Below are 18772 nucleotides of genomic sequence, written 5' to 3'. Positions count from 1 at the left end.
TGGTTTTTTTCTTTCATGGGCATTTGGGGTTTTGGTGGATTCACGGCTGAGGAGTAGTAACTCCAGTTTTACTGATCAGAGTACTGTTTCTTTCTGTTTCAGAGAATGAAACATTTGTCATGTATTTTACCTTCCAAAAATGCTTGCCATATTATTAGTGTTTCTCTTACAGTAAATACCTGTCTATAGATATGGATGACTAAATGAATTTTTTTAATGGATTTCAGATATGCAAATACCAAACATATTACTGGAATGAAACTGCATTGCAGTTGTCCTAGTTTTAGGGGTATTTTGAACTTGAGAGTACCTAACTCTTCTCTCCTCTTCAGAAAAACAGTCGAGAGACTATGGCAGATGAAGGGTTCTTTGATCTGCTGAGTCGATTCCAAAGTAACAGGATGGATGATCAGAGATGCTACTTCCAGGAGAAGAACAGACTCTCAGCTGCTTCAGTGGCAACATCCTCTACTCCACCTAAACCAATGAGAAAATGTAATTTTTTAAAAGTGAAATCTGTATCTGACTCTAGCTCCTGCCAAATAACTATTTAAAAAATGTATTTGTGTGCAAGACTTACTATGGAAAGGAACTTATTTCTAGGCTAACTTGTTTTCTTCCTCCTCCCCAGCCTTTTCTACTTCTGTAGTCTCACCCCACACAGATGAATTTCTAGACCTACTTGCTTGCTCACAGAGCCGCCGGCTAGATGACCAACGCGCTAGCTTTAGTAATCTTCCTGGACTTCGGCTTAATCAACACAACAGTCAGTCAGTCCTGGGTCACCTCATGGCAAGTAACAACAGAGAACTAGATGATGACTTCTTTGATATATTGATAAAATGCCAGGTATGTTTTTTTACAAAAATTCTTCAGATTCTGAGTCTTTGGAGATTTGATTTGTGCATCCTGCTACTTAGTTGCTTCAAGTACGCCACCTTGTTTATCATGTGTTTTAAGATACAAATCAATTTGGTTGATAAGGAAGAACAGAGAACAAAAAATCAGGATTTTTTTTTTTTTTTACAATTTCTCTTTTGTGTTTTGACTCCCCCCCCCCCCATTATCCAGTGTCTAGTAAGTGTAATTTTGGTATTTATACCATGTTAACCATTTAAAGTAACAAATGCTGAAAAAGTGAAGGAAAACAAGTGAGGCTATTAAAAGGAGTATGTAAAATGATTTTAAGAAAAAAGAAGTGTTTAGATCTGGCTTGTTAGGAGGGCATATGATATACCAAGAATCCTAACTCATCAAATGAAAGAATTTAGTACCAGAGTTTCAGTGGTGATAGTAATCACCATTCCAATTATATGAAGTTTAAATAGTAGTTTGTAGCAATATACAAATGAGGTGTCTGATTGTCAATTAGAGCATGGTGTATATATACACCAGTTAGACCAAAAAGAATTTAATTAAAAAGACTTGGTGTTTTACCTGATGGGTTGATAACAATCTCAAAATACAAAATTCAGATACTGTGTTCTCCAAAGGTAAGTAAGTATGTTAGCTTGGGTGGGAAGCAGCACCAGGAATTGAGTCTACAATGACAGTGTTCATCAACCTGATGAGATAGCATGCTGTTTTAGCAGCTTGTCTGTTTACTTCTTTGAGTCAAGCGAAGAATCTGGAAATTAGTACGATATATTTTCTATCATATTAATGCATGTCTCTGCATGTGCACTATATGTAGCAAACGTAACACAATGACTGACTGTGCTTATTGAGAAAGGAATGGAAAAATTTAATCCCCTCAATTAATTAGGGCTGCTACTGCTTTAAACAAGCAGAAAAGGGTAGCTGACTTCTGAGAATTTTTGTGTCAAAGCTGGCTCTGTCTAAGGTCTATCCGGCACTGGAAGCCTTGCTTTTCCTGAAGTGACCATATTCCCCTCCAGCTAGCTCAGCTGAGAAATACTAGTTCCCTGCTCAAGCAAAGGCGCTACTGTCGATGGCTGCAGTCCACAGCCAGACCTGGTGTGATAGGCTGGTGCTTGTAAAAACTGACCAGGAGGGGATAGCTGTGTTAAAGGAGCACAGAAACTCTCTCAGAGGTGTTAGCCAACTGCTCTGTAACATTGTGAGTAAAATGTACCAGTCTTTTTTTCAGTTTGGAGGAAAACTTCCTCTCAATATTGCCTCTCCAAATCTGACACCAGTGTGGCCATTTTTTACTCCCTGTACAAGGAAAGGAAGCCAACCATATTTTCTGTTGGATGAGACTAGAACTACCATGTACTAATGCTAAAATTCTTCTTCTGGACAAAGGACACTTAAATCTTATTCTGCAATATGAACAAGAACTAAATTGGGTTGTTTTTTTTTTGTTTTTTTTTTTTTTTTTCAGATACATGTGGACAAGTGGTTTGGAGGAACCATTTTAGCTATAGTTGCACTGTTACCTTACTGATTTCATTTCAGAAGTTTAACCTGAAACAAAACTTACAAATTAAATCCTTGTAATAGCTTTAAATCTGAAAACAAAGGCTTTTAGTAATTTTTCACTTACATTGTTAACTTATTTTATTATTTATATTCCTGTAAATATGCAGCTTTATTGCTTGGTCTGTCTGTAGGGGTCCAGACTGGATGATCAAAGATGTGCTCCTCCATCATCTGCAAAAGGACCAACTGTACCAGATGAGGATTTTTTCAGCCTAATTTTACGATCACAAGCTAAGAGAATGGATGAACAAAGAGTCCATTTGCCCTCGACTATAAAGGGACCAAATTCTAGCTGAAGAAAGAAACAGGCGCGTACTGTACAGTAGCATCTTAGGTATCATCTTTGTTTGCTAGAAAAACATAACATGCCTTTTTACAGAAGACTGCTGTTAATAGCTTTGTCCCCTTTCTAATAATTTTTTGTATAAATAGCAGCAGCATCACACTCGTGACCAGTAGTTAGAGTTGCCGCTGCTCTTTGCAGTTGGCAGCTGCTTTTAGCGGTGCCCGAGATACGAATTACTGTATCTCCCTCTTAACTGCCTCTAGTCTATGAACATTAATACCCATTTTTTTCCCTGTGAAGGTATTCTCATTACTGATGTGTAGATTCTACCACTGTCTCCATCTAGCACAAGACCTAAATTTGTATGTTCTTTTTAAGGAAAACTTTTTTTTTCTGATTTGTACCTCCCTGGAAAAAGGTCCTGTCTTCTTTTATACTTTTTATAAAAATTAAAAAAATAATAAAAAAAAAAGAAAAATAGTTTCAGTACTTAATCTGTCTTTGCAGAAACACAGTTTGGAAGAAACAAACATACTAAAAAAAAATCTAAAAAATCAAACCCTAATTTTAATTCTGTTTAATACAAAAATAGTCTACTCAAAACATGCTGGGTTTTTTTGGTGATATTCAGGTAAGTGTTTCCTATATCAGAAGAAGAATTTTTTAAGAAGATATACTTGTTTTTAAGCAACAGCTGCCCATGCTGTTCTATAGATTGTGTGGTACATGTCCACCACCAGTAGTAGTCCATGCACCAGGGAATCACAGGGTTGGTAGGTACTTGGCATGAACTACCACGGATGTCAGGTAATTCCTGCAGGAATTGAATTTAAAATGTTACAGTGAATGTATGTATGCTGCTTATTACTTGACCTCAACTACTTCTCTTGATAGGTATGTGCTATGCTGGGGTAGTTCTTGGGAACAACAGTTGTAACTTAATGTCTTCCCCTCAGTAGATACCTGTACTGAGGTTGTTTTGGGGAACCCTGAGGGCTGTATGTTTTTCAGTGTAGGTATCTTGACTTAGAAGCCACCGATTTTAACACCAAACGTGGCAAGCTGTTCACTTCAGGTATTTATAAATGATGTCATCTTTTAATTGACAACAATAAATGTTTTTTACAAATATGTTAACAGTAAAAAGAATCCCAAAGAGAATATCTGTCCCTTAATGGATACAGAAGGGAACGTAGCAACCAGAGATGAGGAAAAGGCCGAGGTACTTAATGCCTTCTTTGCCTCAGTCTTTAATAGTGAGTCCAGTTATCCTCAGGGTACTCCACCCCTTGAGCTGGAAGGTAAGGATGAAGAGCAGAACATACCCCCCTTAATCCAGGAGGATCTGGACACTCACAGATCTATGGGACCTGATGGGATCCATCCAAGAGTACTGAGGGAAATGGCGGAGGTCCTTGCCAAGCCACTCTCTATCATCTATCAGCGATCCTGGTCAACAGGGGAGGTCCCAGAGGACTGGAGGCTTGCCAATGTGACTCCCATTTACAAGAAGGCTCGGAGGGAGGATCCGGGGAACTATGGGCCTGTCAGCCTGACCTCGGTACCAGGGAAGATTATGGAACAGTATGTCTTGAGAGCACTCATGTGGCAAGTCCAGGACAAGCAGGGGTTCAGGCCCAGTCAGCATGGGTTTATGAAAGGCAGGTCCTGCTTGACCAGCCTGATCTCCTTCTATGACCAGGTGACCTGCCTAGTGGATGAGGGAAAGGCTGTGGATGTCATCTTCCTGGACTTCAGCAAGGCCTTTGCACTCTCTCTCATGGCATACTCCTTGAGAAGCTTGCATCTCATGGCTTGGACAAGTGTACTCTTTGCTGGGTGGAAAACTGGCTGGCTGGACAAGCCCAGAGGGTTGTGGTGAATGGGGTGAAATCCAGTTGGCGGTGGGTCACAAGTGGTGTTCCCCAGGGCTCAGTATTGGGCCCCGTTCTGTTTAATATCTTTATCAATGATCTGGATGAGGGGATCGAGTGCACCCTCAGCAAGTTTGCAGATGACACCAAGTTGGGAGGCAGGGTTGATCTGCTTGAGGGTAGGGAGGCTCTACAGAGGGATCTGGACAGGCTGGATCAATGGGCTGAGGCCAGTCGTATGAAGTTCAACAAGGCCAAGTGCCAGGTCCTGCACTTGGGTCACAGCAGCCCCATGGAGTGCTACAGGCTTGGGGAAGAGTGGCTGGAAAGCTGCCCAGCAGAGAAAGACCTGGATGTGCTGGTTGACAGCCGGCTGGATATGATCCAGCGGTGTGCCCAGGTGGCCAAGAAGGCCAATGGCATCCTGGCCTGTATCAGAAATAGTGTGGCCAGCAGGAGCAGGGAGGTGATTGTTCCCCTGTACTCGGCACTGGTGAGGCCGCACCTCGAGTGCTGTGTTCAGTTTTGGGACTACAAGACAGACATTGAGTTGCTGGAGCATGTCCAGAGAAGGGCAATGAAGTTGGTGAGGGGCCTGGAGCACAAGTCTTATGAGGAGCAGCTGAGGGAGCTGGGGCTGTTTAGTCTAGAGAAGAGGAGGCTGAGGGGAGACCTTATTGCTCTCTACAACTACCTGAAGGGGGGCTGTAGTGAGGTGGGTGCTGGTGTCTTCTGTCAGGTGGCTGGAGATAGGAAATGGCCTCAAGTTGAGGCAAGGGAGATTTAGGTTAGATATTAGGAATTTTTTTTTTACTGAGAGGGTTGTCAGACATTGGAATGGGCTGCCCAGGGATGTGGTTGAGTCACCATCCCTGGAGGTATTAAAAAAGCAAGTAGACGGGGTACTTCAGGACGTGGTTTAGTGGGCATGGTTGATGGTTGGACTCGATGATCCTGAAGGTCTTTTCCAACCTAAATGATTCTATGATCATACCCCTAGAGAAGAATCTACAGTTAATTTTAGCTTCAGATTAAAATGGCATTGTAGGAATAGTTAATTCAAACTATTTTACAGTTACTTGAAAGTTTTACAAACATTCTCTTGCAGCTTTTTTAGCACTGAAATGGAATCCTGCTGCAACTAAAACTGTCCTCCTTCTGCTTTTGCAGAGAAATGCCAGAATATTCTTACAAAAACCATGTGCTACCATCAGTTTATTGTGCTGAGCTTGGGTACTTTTACTTAGTGCTTCCTACTCCCCATTCAGCTTTAAATTGCCCTAAAAAAATCTGATACAACATCAGCTTCTCACTCCTCTACAAATTATTAAACTAGAAGACAATCATCAAGCTGTCCTAAAACTGAGCTGACAAGCAGCAAACTGATTTTAGAGAGTGTAAAACAAAACATGATAGTCCTGAGACATCCATTTGAGCTGCGATTAGTCTTATGTGAATTACATGAATATCAGAAACTTTCTTCAGGCTGTTTGACAGTTAACTTGTTAGGCTTATGTTTGCTAGATCACAGAGTAGCAGTGTTTTCCCCTCACTGAGTATCTAGTTTTACTCAAAGTTTTACTCAAAACTTATTACACAAACTTGATTTCAAACAAGCAGCAACAGCCCACAAGCCTCTTTCCTTGGCCACTTAAATGCTGTACTATCTTACTTTACTTAAGATATTTATTTCACATTCCAGAAGTAGTATGTACACTCAGTCTCTCAGCTTTTAAAACTCTACTTACCTTATGATTACTATCTGACCAAAGATGAGTTCCCATCAGCTTACTGATGCTTGATTTTCTACATTTGAGAACTAGAGCAGAACTAGCAAGTACATGACAAGCAACGATTAGACAGAACTTACAGCAGAGCTTTGGGCTTCCTTAGTCTCCTTCCTCTGAGTGACATGAACTGCTCTTTTTCTTCTCTTCACGTGGTTCCACTGCAGAACTTTTCCCGTCTAGGTTTTTATTAGGATCACAGTTTTCTCCAGTCTCTTGCTCTGCTTTGCCTGTCTCCTGTTTCTGCTGCTCAAGTGCATGTTCTTCAGTAAGGTTTTCAGCTGTGATAGTTTCTAGTCTACAAACTTCTGACTCAGTGTGCAATCTATTCTGTAAAAATTAATAATAAGCTATTAATCAAGCAATCCAAAGTGATGGCATCTATTGCTTCAGATGCATCTCAGCTCAAGGGGCAGAACTCCCCCAAAGCATGACTGGTATCTTTTTCTCCTGGGAATCATGTACATAAGCACCATCTAGAGTATAAGACCATTTTTGATTTTCTATACTTTACAGAAACGTCAACACTGCTGCTTTTCCTCTGTGGGTAATCATTATGCCCAGGCTGACATAATTATTGATCTCTCAAAACAGAAGTTACTTAAGTCTTTACTATAAAAGAAGATTTTTAACTCAGTAGTGTCCTGCCACAGTTAGCCATTGCACAGTATTTTTCCAGAACAAAACACACCCAAGATAGATACCTCTACTGAACTGTTCTATAGGGGAGCAGGTACTTCCTTAACTCCTCTCTCCCCAAGATTTAGTTTAAGCTTGTTGTTTAAACATGTTCTAGCAGATGACATCATTGAAATCTATTAAATTTAATCCCAGCTCAAAGAGCACCAGGACTAACATACACCAGGTTCGGGTTTGTGAGACTCTTCTACTTGCGTATCTGGCTCATGGCTTGTATGCACGATGTTAGGACTTCTGCCATTTCCTGGTCTCACAGGAGCATCTCCTCTGTCGTAAGGTCCTCCATATACATAAGGAAGCTTCTGCAAATAATAGCCATCTGATTTACTCCCATCATATTGCCCAAAGGCTATTTTCTCCTGTTGACTGTTGGGTGGAGGAAGACTTTTCTTCTGAGAAGATGTTAAGTATCTTAACACAGACACTGATGATCCTGCACCATAGCAGAAAGCCTGGGGACAGGGAAGAAAGAAAGAAAGAAAAAAAAAAAAAAGAACAAAATACCAAATATTTGCAGCCTACAGTTTTCACACAGAATTCGAAGTCACATAGCTGAAAAACACTGAAAGAAAAGCTCAGGTGTTCAGAATGGCTACAGTAAAATTCAAGCTTTCTACAGTAAAATTCAAGCTTTCTACAGTCTGACCACACTGCAGGAACTGCCAGACTGGATATAGTTCATCTTTGGTGCTACAATGAAGATGTTGAAGGCTCTTAACTCAATGTTTCCATGTATAAAATGCCAATTATATGCATTGCTGTGTAATGACACAACAAAGAAATGGGAACTAAGCTGCAATAAACTGTCACAGAGCCTAAGATTTTAAGCAGTTTAATGCTATTTTATCCCACTTGGGGAGTGGGGGAGAGATGTGGTTTAAATACAAACTAACCTATTTTAATTGCTAAACCAACAGTACTATAAAGATTTTGTCAAGAAAAAATTCCCTTGTAGAAGTAATTTCATCTGTGCTAAGAAATCTGTTCACTAGTACAAATAAGAAATAAATAATATAATAGATAATAATACTTAAATATAAGTAAGTTTAATATATAAAAAAAAACAAAACTGAGCTTTTAAATATAAGATAAATGTATACAAACCAGAACAGCCAGAGCCATCATAATAAGCACTGGAACCTGCAGAATGAATGGTATCTCCTTCATTAGTGCTTTGATGAATTCACCAATACCTTGTCCTATGTGCTTCAAAGGCTCAGTTACAAAGTTGGTGAAAGTAATTGCCAATGCCTAGAAAAATACAAATAGAAAAATAGTGTTGTTACTGATTACAAACATAAACATGAACAGTCTCTTTAGGCTTGGCATATATATACCTTTGTCGGTGGAACCAGCAAAACAGGATTTACTAGTAGAGTTTCATAGTACTTCTGACAGGGATCGTCCTGAAATGTCCATTTACTTCTGAGCCATTCTGTAGTCAAAGCAGAGACCTATTTTTACTACTTTTTAAAAACACATTTTATGACACAGCAGTAATACAGAAAGTAGCATTTCAATTATAGATGGAAAAGAACTCTTCTAGATATGGTTCAAAGCTCAGATTTATTTTTAACTGAGATGATTAGCTTGGCAGTGTAGTTTATCCAGTCATGGGGATGCTGGAAGGAATGGAAGGGAAGGCTGGAAAGAAAGAAAAGAAACTGAGGTTTTCCCATGTTCGGTCAAGAAAGTTCTCTTTATTAGATGAATTTAGTCCCTAGAAGCCTCAGAAGAGAAATAGTAGTTCTCACAGACGAGATTTATCTAGCACATTTTGTCCACAGCTACTGAAATAGAGGTAATTGAGTGTTATTACTTATCTGCCAGGCTGCAAGTAGATAAAAAAATGTTTATTTTGCTTGCTAGATTTCAAGGGACTATTTTAGTTACAGGCAGAAAGTCTTACTCCTTAAGGGAAATTCTAAGTTATAAACAAGTAATTTATGATATCAGTGTTTCTGTAGTTTGATTTTAGTGCAGTCAGAACATAAACCATTGAAATTTGACATAAACAGAGCAATAACAGCCAATAAATTGTAAAGGGAAGACCATAACAAGAACTCATTAAGAGTTGTCATCATTAATTTACCTGCTATAGCACTGGATAACAAGTAACAGCTAATTAAAAAATTCAGCTTTCTCTGTAAAATAAAACCACTAGAGTAAGTAGTTACAGATCTAATTTCTGAAGTCCACTGTACTGTAGGCCTTGCTGATAAAAAAAATAATTAAAAAAAAAATCTTCTTCTTGAATTCTGCCCTCCTATCTTCAGTAAATGGCACTGAATGATACTGGGGAGGGCAGCTGGGGAAGCAGTCACAGAGTAAGTTATAAGGAAAAGAAGTAACACCATGACCTGCTCTAAGCACAGTTCTGTAATCAGCTCTCCTTCAAAGGCCTAGAAAAGGAAGTTTGGTGGACCAGAAAAATGGTAAAACCACATAATCATGTATTGCTGAAGAAAATTCAATGTGCTACTCATGAAGAAATAAGAGTATTCTTGGATACTATTACTGAGTATTTTGTCATCTTAAATACTATTACAAAATAACAAAACAAGTATTTACCAATAAGACTTTCTCCCCAGTCCAACTTCTCAGCACAGACGTTATCAAACTGCCCCATTTTTGCAATTTCTGCTTGATGCTGCGCAAAGGACAGCTGCAGGAGAATAGGAATTATTTGTAAAACATAAGACAAGGTGGTGCTGGGAGCAGAACACCTACATCCATGCAGCACTGCACCTGAGCTAATGACGTTTGCTCTTAGCAGGCTTGGGATAATTATCCAGGTAAATTTGTACTAAGAAAAGTTTGCTACTAAACAATTTAACAGAGTTAAATTCTCAGTACTTCCTGGGAATGGACAAAAACTACCAAGATGGCCACCTCTGAGTTGCTCTGCAAATGGAGTCTGAATTGCCGAAAGAGCGAACTCCAATATTCAAAGATACAAGTTCAGGGCACAAGTAATCTGATGAGATCTTGTTTCCTTAAAATGTTTCTGGATTAAAACCAGAGATGGCTGCCATGCAATTACTAATTAAAGCATCAGGACATTCTCTTTTATTTTTTAAATAATTCCCATGAACAAATACCTGTATTCATAATAATTTTGCCTTACGGTTTGCAACGGATAATTAAATAGAAAAAATTAAGTCAAATAATCTGTTGAAAAGCAGACTGACTCAGATTGAGTCCTCCGCATGGCAGTCCACTCATGTTCCAAGAGCCATCCTACTCTCTGGCACTGTGCTATTCCTGGCTCTGACAAGCTGCAGTTAAATTCTGATGACAAGATGCGAGGACCAAGATTCTGGGGTTGAGCTATGACCTAGGAGCATAAATTCCTCCTCATTAAAACCAATACCATTGTACAGTCAGCTACTGTATCACCATTAATGAAACATTTATCTCCAGTCTATCACACATTAAATACAGTTTCAGCCAGGAAATCTTAAGAAAGACAAAACTCTCCCCACAATATATTTTCACAAGACTTTTCTACTGTCCTGGTTTTGGCTGCAATAGAGTTAATTTTCTTTCTAGTAGCTGGTATAGTGCTATGTTTTGGGTTCAGTATGAGAAGAATGTTGATAACACACTGATGTTTTCAGTGTAAACACTACTTAACAACTAAGTCAAGGCTTTTTCAGCTTCTCATGCCCAGCCAGCAAGAAGGCTGGAGGGGCACAAGAAGTTGGGAGGGGACACAGCCAGGGCAGCTGACCCAAACTGGCCAAAGGGGTATTCCATACCATGTGATGGCATGCCCAGTATATAAACTGGGGGTAAGTTGGCCTGGGGGGGGATCGCTGCTTGGGAACTGGCTGGACATTGATCAGCGAGTGGTGAGCAATTGCATTGTGCATCACTTGTTTTGTATGTTCCAATTTTTTTATTATTATTATTGTTGCCATTTTATTATTGTTATTATTATCATTATTAGTTTCTTCCTTTCTGTTCTATTAAAACTGTTCTTATCTCGACCCATGAGTTTTACCTTTTTCCTTCTGATTCTCTCCCCTATCCTGCTGGGTGGGGGGGAGTGAGTGAGCAGCTGCGTGGTGCCTCGTTGCTGGCTGGGGTTAAACCATGACATCTACCAAGCTGATTTAGACAGAGTTCACATCTCCCTTGCCCACGCAGTGAAATCACAGCTCTACTGCTTTATGAATATTTTATCCTGCCTCTGCAGCAGGATAAAAGTTGGCAGGGTTTCTTTTGTTCTTTAAGCTAATACACCTGTCAACATGCAAAATAAAACATTTATCTCTATTTATTTTGCGGCCAAGTATTGCTTTATATAGACTAACTAAAGGAACTAAATAACCTTAACTCCCTCATAACTGTAAAATTTTAAGCCTAAAAGCCATTAAGATTTCAGAACAACTTACCTTATACAAGTAAAGCCAATTCCATGCAAAACTGATGAAAAAACTTATTAATAGAACACGTTTTAGCTGAACAAACCAATGAATATGTGTCCAGAGCTCTGTAGCTATTACAGTTACAATGCACACTAAGCACAAGAGTATCTGAAAAAGAAACAGGAAAAAATTATGATCCAGATTTGGAATTTTCCAAGCTCACTGCCAGTACACATGAAGGAAAACTTTTGTTTTTAATAGTGTCATTTACAGAGAACAGTTGAGAGAATTCTTCCTTCCTTTCACAGCTTATCTCCAGCAGCACAAGGCAGAAAAGTTTTATGGTATTACTAGTAGTCATTCCTATCACAGCCTTACGTTGCAGTTGCTAGTTTCTTTCTTGTGATGTTTAGTTATTTCTTCTTTATGGTATTTATCACATTTCCTACCATACTTTAAAACTGGTGTAATTCAGTGCTTGAGTAATACATGCCTGGTATGAACCACAGAACTGCTGCTGTCAGCTCCTGCAGTTTGGTTAAGAGACAAAGTTACAGTCTGGCTAACAGCAGCAAGACTTCAGAGAAGCACTTCACAGTCTCTTTCCATATGACAACCCCTAACAGCGAGGTTAACACTACTGACAGCTTGCTTTTTTCATTTGGCTTCCATGGACCCCCCTCAAAACCAGACAGGCTACTTTCAAGATCATGTCAGCATAAAATGTTAGCATATTCTGAATTGTAAAAATTTATTCAGAGAGCTTCAGCTAATGAGAGATCCTCAGCTTAGCACTTTGTAACTCCATTTTAGAGAATACGACATTTTCACATAGTCATGCTCTCCTTCTCTCCAACACTATACATTTTTTTTCCCACAAAATTCACAAAACCCTCTGACCTGTAAGACCTCAAATATATACTTGTCTCAATATGAATATATTCCAACTCCTGCAGAAGCCAACAGCTTCAACATCTATTTGAGGAGACAAATCTGGAAAATTTAGAATGCACAAATTGTCAGTTTAAGTGGTAAGAAAGTACTAGAGTCTAATGAGTCATGCAACACAGATATAAAAGACAGGAAGAGAAAAAAGAAAGCATACCAGAAAAAAACCCACAAATCTACAATAACAGAAGATGACCACAGAAATAAAAAACTTGAATTCTTACTTCAAGTGAATATATCATCTCTACCTTCAGCATGAAACAAAAAGAGTGACTCACTGCTAAGTACGATGGAAAGAACGGCTTTACGTGTGGAGTTACAACGGTAATTTTCATTGACTAGATTTGCACAAAGAAACTGGAAAACCCAGCAATTAAAAAAACAACAAAAAAACTATCTTCTTCTCTTACCAGAAACATATTATATAGGTCAATTCCAAAAGTGTCTTCAAATCTCCAGTGCCAAGCTTTGTAATCATGGTGCTTAAAATTGATCAAAATATCACTAAGTGCATCATCCACGGCACCTGACTGCCAAGTTTCCTCATTGAGAAACCTGAGGATCTCCAAATATGTCTGTTTTGTAAGGATGATCTCAGCATCATAATGGACGTGGCCCATGTTTTCCTCAGGCTGAATTAAAAGCAAAGTGAAACAATGGTTAAAAGCTGCTTATTTGGAAATAGAAGTACACGTGAAAAACTGTATCCCTAGGCAAAAACCTGATTATATATCCTCATTATGCACCAGCACCTTTTTGAAGCAGACTGCAGGATGAAGACATGGGACAGGGAGCACACTATGATTCTATAACCTTTTTGTTCATTCTTCTAAACTACATAAAACACAAATTCAACTGGTTTGTACCCTTTCAGTTCTACAGCAATAACCTAAAATATGAATTATCTCACCCGTTATTGAAATTTTAGAACCAGTTCTCATTAACAAGTAATAATTATGAATGCGCTATGTGTGCCCCAATCATGGCTGGGTAATACAGATAGAAGCTATTAAATACTGAAATAAGAAATTTTACATTACTAAGTATAATGTTCATTAGATATGAATTTTGCTTATTGCTAAAAATTTATTCCTCTACCTCTGAATAGAAAAAAAATTTATCCAAAGACAATATAATAAAGAAAGTAATAAGGTGATTCTTATATGCAAACTCTAATAAGCTACTGTTCCTAGATGGTTAATGTGGTAGAGTCTTAAACAAAGGCCTAAAAAGTCTACCACAAACAAACAAACAAACAAAATCTGGGTCTTTCAAGTTTAACAACCATTAACATGAACTGAACAGGGTATTACTATAGCTGCATCCCAGCAACAGATATTTAGATACATACTCTGAATTCACATCATCTTCCTTTCGATGCTGTACCGGTCAAATGGCAACTGTCTCTCCTGAGCAAATACTGCTAACTAACAGCAATACCAAATACGCATACTTCTGTCATTTTTTCCTTTGCAATTCAGTTCCCTTCATTTTAATTTAAATTTAAAATATGCCAGAATAATTAATCAATACTTGGTAACTGTGAAAAACACATAAAGTAGTAATATGAATTCTAAATAATTTTTAATGACTGTTCAAATACTCACAAGGCCAAGTTTTCCAGCTTCATTTAAAATCTTATTCAAGTATCGCTTAAAAATATAAAAGCTACGACTTTCACGTGATTTGGCATTCCTCTTCTCACAATCTGCAATCTGCAATGTAAAGACACTTTTACTCGCTTCTTGCTGAAACCAGCTTGTTCGTAGGAGACAAAAACCCTACCAACACATTAAACTCAGGATTAACAGAGACACATTTCTTTAGTTTAGCAACAACCCTGTGATTAGTACACCAGATAAAAAGCCTATGCAGTTGCTGAAGATACTACTTTCCATGGGACTGGCCAGTCCTGTAGATTTCAGATCTGCTAATAATATGGTTTGAATACTAACCTCACTAAGTCTAGAAAAAACTAAAAATCTGGATCTCCTTAAATTTTAAGTTTACATCTAAGGGAAAACAAAAAGAAAAAAAGGAACTGTAAAAAATACTAAGTAACTAAAACAACATTAAAATTACATATCCCATTGGGTCTCCAAATGGCTGAGGGAAGCAGGAGCCCCAGTAGCTACACAAACATCACCGCATCCTCCTGAACTCAGAGGAAGCAGCAGCATAAGGATCTTACAGCCACTCCCGAGAGCTGCAGCATTGCATGTTATGGTCAGCCACAACCCACCCCTTAAAATCCAACAGAACTGAACAACTTGAAAACGAAAGATCAGATTTCTTAGCTTTTGGCAGCATGGTCTAACATCAACACTATGTGTCGGTGACAACTGGACAGAAGCACATAGCTCCTATCAACTTCTGCTGCGCTAAGGGCGGAGCAGCAATTTGGAGTTGAGTTCCAACTACTTCCAGTCCCCCCTCTGAATAAAGAGGTTCCCCATACATAATGCATGGTCTCTCACAAATTATGTCAGCAATTCACCTGTTCTACACTGTCCAGAAAAGCATCATCTGAAAGCATAACCTATTAAAAGCTGGAAAATATTCTGAAGTTCCATAACAAACCTTCTGTTGCAAGGAATCTACTTCCCTGGAACAACTTGATAAGATTTCAGTACTGACTGTATCCACAGTCTTATCCTCAGAGTCATGATAGTTTGCCTAAAATTACATAAGAAAAAGCACATATTTTTAGAATCAAAAAGTTTGATCAATATGCCATGTTACACTTCTGTAGTCAGATCACTTTAAAAGGAGCAAAGGAGCTAAAAGCTGAGTGTTGGTCTTTGCTGCTAATACTGTCTCAACGATACTCTAGCCGCCTCTCTGCTGTTATTTTCGACTCCAAACGGACAACTGCTTTAAGTTAATCTAAATGCATGCTGCCTTCAGAAGGTGAGGTCTTGCCCTGTCCTTCCCCACCTGCCCTTTCCCCTCCCCTGAGTGCTGGTGAGCCACCCTGTGCATCAGATTAGATAATTGGACTGGCTAAAAACTGACTCAGCAAGCAAAGGGGCAGTTTTCAGCCAGACAATTTTCCAGTCTAGCTGGCCATGCAGCCAGCCAGACCGAAAGTAAACACAAAACCCCATTCTGGGTTGCATGCCTTGCCTTTCGTGTTCCCTCTTCACTCTGAAACATCCCATTTTTCTGTTAATTGCTCAGACTTAGTTTTAGCAGTGCTGCTTCTACACAACCAGGTATGCACATTGAGGAAAGTCTCCAAAAGGACATGTAACATCACACAAATCGGTGAACTCAAGCTGAGTTTTTGAGGACTCAGGTGGCCCACACAGCCTACCTACCTAAAATCTCTCAGGGCAGAACAGAAAAGAAATCCTGAAACAATGGATTAATCCAAAGCAGTCATTTTTTTCCTTTAAGATGCAGTTCTGTTTTTGTGGGAGAAAACAGTAAAACTCCTAGCTAATAACTATCAAGTGGGCTTGGGGCAGGTGGAGGCTGAGGAGAAACTCTGTAGAGATAGAATGCTCTGAGCATTAAAAGGCATTATTCAAGACTGCAAAACCAAACTTGATAGCTGAAGAGGGTGCCTGTACAACAAACCACAGTTTACACTGCCATGTGTGCACATACGTACTGGATAAACAATATGCATCTCACAATATGTGTAGAGTCCACCTCCCAAACAAGACAAACGAGATGATTAACCTTGTTAAAATTAGCTATTCCTATTTCATATTCTCCTCAATGTTCACGAATTATTAACAGTACAGCACTCAATCCCTATTCTGATCTTCCTTCTGGAAACTCTGATGCCCAGCATTACAAAACACCACTGACTTCCATAATACTCTCACACGATAAATGGAGTTTATTTCCTAGTAATAACTAGGGAACTCGGTAATTCAAGTAAAATATAATCATTAACTCTTAATTCCCCCAACTTTTATCAGCTAGGAGCTTAATTTTCAAGATACTTAACACTACACTTGAGAAGCAAAAGCTGCTTAACCCAGTACTTCTCAGAGAAGTAACTTGTGGAGCCACCACCTCTGGAAAGACAAAAAGCATGGTTCCTGTGACTTGATCAGTGTGCAACAGAAACTCGTCAGTAAAAGGCTCTGAGCTAATTATCTACAATAGCACAGATTGCTAATTTTTTTTTTCTTGCAATTTTAACAATGGACACACAACACTTTTCTGGGTATAGACTTAGATGTAACCTTGTAAGACCTTAAAAAGACCGTAATTCTATCGTTTTCTAATGTCATGATTAAAGGACAATCCTTCAACAGCGTATGGCTGAAGGACTGTTTGGGAGACACACGTATTCATGCACCCTTTCTTTTTCTACCTTGTAAGGTCTTCTCATTGTTCCTGATGCAGCATCATAATTGAGCATATCCGTGGGGTCAATCCATTCATCATTTTGAACTTTACCACTCCCTATTAGCACAACTGCACACAATACCAAAGCACACAGCATCCTGTATCACTAAACAGAACAAGAAATTCAGATATTTAGTTCAGGATGTAACATGCTGTACAAAAAACCTGAAACAATCTTACAACATGAAGAAAATATTCTCTGGTGTTGTTTAAAAACTCCGTTCCCCACTAAGCAGGTTAAACTTCACTGTTGTAATTTTTTTTTTCCAGAGAAGACACTGGCAAGAACATGCAACAATTAAACTGTATTATGTGACCGGATCAACAGAGCTGGCTGCAGTTACCAGCAGGTGTAGCGCAGAGTTCAGCATTGCTAAATACAATAAAACAGTGCGGAACTCCTCCAGGCCTCGAGCCGAAAAGTCCAGCACCATTCCCACTACACAAATTCCCCCAGCAAGTCTTGCAGAGACCGGAGGACGTTCCCGCCCGCCGCGGGCGGCAGCCCCGCCGTGCTCACCTCACTGCCGCCCCGACAGGCCCGAGCCCGCCCGCCCCGCTTCCCTCCGGCCGCAGCCGCTGCTCTGCCCCGAGCCGGAGCCACCCCGCCGCCCCGGCCGACGACGACAGAGGCCCTAGGCTGCAAGCGCTGAAACGGCTGCGGAGCGGAAAACCCCGTCTAGTACGTCTCCTCCTTCGCTTTCGCCTTGTTTAGCTCGGACACTAAGGCCGCGGTCGCGGAGGACGCGCAGCCTTCCACCCCTTCCCGCTCCCGCCACTCCTCCTCGCCAGTTCACCGCGACGAGCGCCCTAAGGCCCGGACGACGCGCAGGCCGCGCCCCGACAACGGGGCTCCAGTCAGCGGCCCCGCACCGGCGCCCGGCCCCGCGCCAGCGGCGAGGCCCGCCGCCGCCCTCGGCGAGGCCCCACAGCCGAGCGCCGGGCCGCAGCCCACCCTCCAGCTCCTACCCGCGGCCCCCCCCGGTACCTGAAGTCTCGGCCCGTTTACGCGGCCCGCATCGCCTCGCAGCCGGGCAGGGGGGGCCGCACTACTCCCTGCCCCTTACGCCTGCGTTCCCGGCGCCGCCGGTCCCTCCCCAGGCCCGGCACCGCCCCGGCGCCCGGGGGAAGCCGCTGTCGCCGCCGAGGGGCCACGGAGAAGCGGCGGCTGCAGCTCCGCTCCGGCCCTGAGGCGGCGGGAGGCGCCGGCCTCCCTGAGGCTGCCTCAGCCCCGCCGTTCTGCGGGCGGGCGGGGCCGGCCGGCCACGGCTCTCGCCGGCTGCAAAGCCACACAGCCAGGGCAAGCAGCGACCGCAGGAGGAAGCAGCCAGGAGAATAATTAACGTCTAAAGGAGCAGCAGGGTGAGGAACGCAACCACTGAAAGCAGGGAGGACAGAGCTGTGGAGCGGAGGCAACAGCACAGTTAACATTCCCTCCCCGGAGTGGAGCCGTGAGGCGGCCAAACCCCGCACACGGGCCAGAGAAGCAGCAGCAGCATTTCCCCCACCCCCCGTACGTGGATTTATCTTTTTTTTCTATTTTTGTTGACAGCTCCAGGCAGACATAGACGAAGAAGAGTACCCTTTAGTAAATACAAGCAAGGGGGGGGGAACCTACATAGAACAGCTCAGAGTCGCTAGAGGCTGGGACATAAGACAACAGCTGTAAAACTAGACCCTCTTTGTAAAGACACAAGCTGTAATAAAATTCATTTAATGAAATTACTATTTAAAGAGGTGTAGTGCTCATTGAAAAACAGTCTGCCAGCTTTGACCATAGATGGACAACTGGAGGAACAGAATAGTTAGAAGCTGTACTTTCCTCCATAGCAGCATTACGACCTTAACCTATGTGTCCAATTCAGAAAAAGAAACAGATTTTCAGCTCTGCAAAGTCAGATACATGGAAGTAGTATCAAAGATCTAAAGTCTTTTATACTTCTAGGCATACAACAGGTTTTGACATATGATTTAAGTATCAGTGCAACCCTG

At 41.0% G+C, this 18772-nt stretch overlaps 2 protein-coding genes across 8 annotated transcripts in view; one reads left to right on the top strand and one right to left on the bottom strand.

The window, feature by feature from the left end:
- The window catches only part of GPSM2 (G protein signaling modulator 2), a 30624-nt gene extending 27410 nt beyond the window's left edge, over positions 1–3214 (top strand). For 3 of the 6 annotated variants that reach the window (XM_069789410.1, XM_069789414.1, XM_069789412.1), the window contains 3 exons: positions 333–495; positions 632–849; positions 2577–3212. In XM_069789410.1, the coding sequence (XP_069645511.1) occupies positions 333–495; positions 632–849; positions 2577–2741 (546 nt within the window). In that variant the 3' untranslated portion in view covers positions 2742–3212. Of the gene's footprint in view, positions 1–332; positions 496–631; positions 850–2576 lie in introns of all 6 variants that reach the window. The other 3 variants (XM_069789415.1, XM_069789416.1, XM_069789413.1) reach the window with 2 other exon arrangements.
- CLCC1 (chloride channel CLIC like 1) lies at positions 193–18217 on the bottom strand. 2 transcript variants are annotated; one of them, XM_069789417.1, is made up of 12 exons: positions 17769–18216; positions 16746–16886; positions 14993–15088; positions 14020–14127; positions 12823–13044; positions 11492–11632; positions 9663–9756; positions 8429–8526; positions 8196–8342; positions 7253–7543; positions 6476–6722; positions 193–477 (listed from the first exon to the last, which is right to left on the bottom strand). In XM_069789417.1, the coding sequence occupies exons 2-11, from the start codon at positions 16875–16877 to the stop codon at positions 6495–6497; spliced, it is 1557 nt and encodes a 518-aa protein (XP_069645518.1). In that variant the 5' UTR covers positions 16878–16886; positions 17769–18216; the 3' UTR covers positions 193–477; positions 6476–6494. The 2 variants fall into 2 exon arrangements, with proteins under 2 accessions (XP_069645518.1, XP_069645519.1); XM_069789418.1 differs by lacking the exon at positions 14993–15088 and having other exon boundaries at positions 17769–18217.
- Positions 18218–18772: the final 555 nt, after the last annotated feature.

The sequence above is a fragment of the Haliaeetus albicilla genome, chromosome 8 (genome assembly GCF_947461875.1).
Source record: "Haliaeetus albicilla chromosome 8, bHalAlb1.1, whole genome shotgun sequence".
Classification (NCBI taxonomy): Eukaryota; Metazoa; Chordata; class Aves; order Accipitriformes; family Accipitridae; genus Haliaeetus; species Haliaeetus albicilla.
Note: the sequence above shows the minus strand (reverse complement) of the source record. Positions and strands in the feature narration are given on the sequence as shown.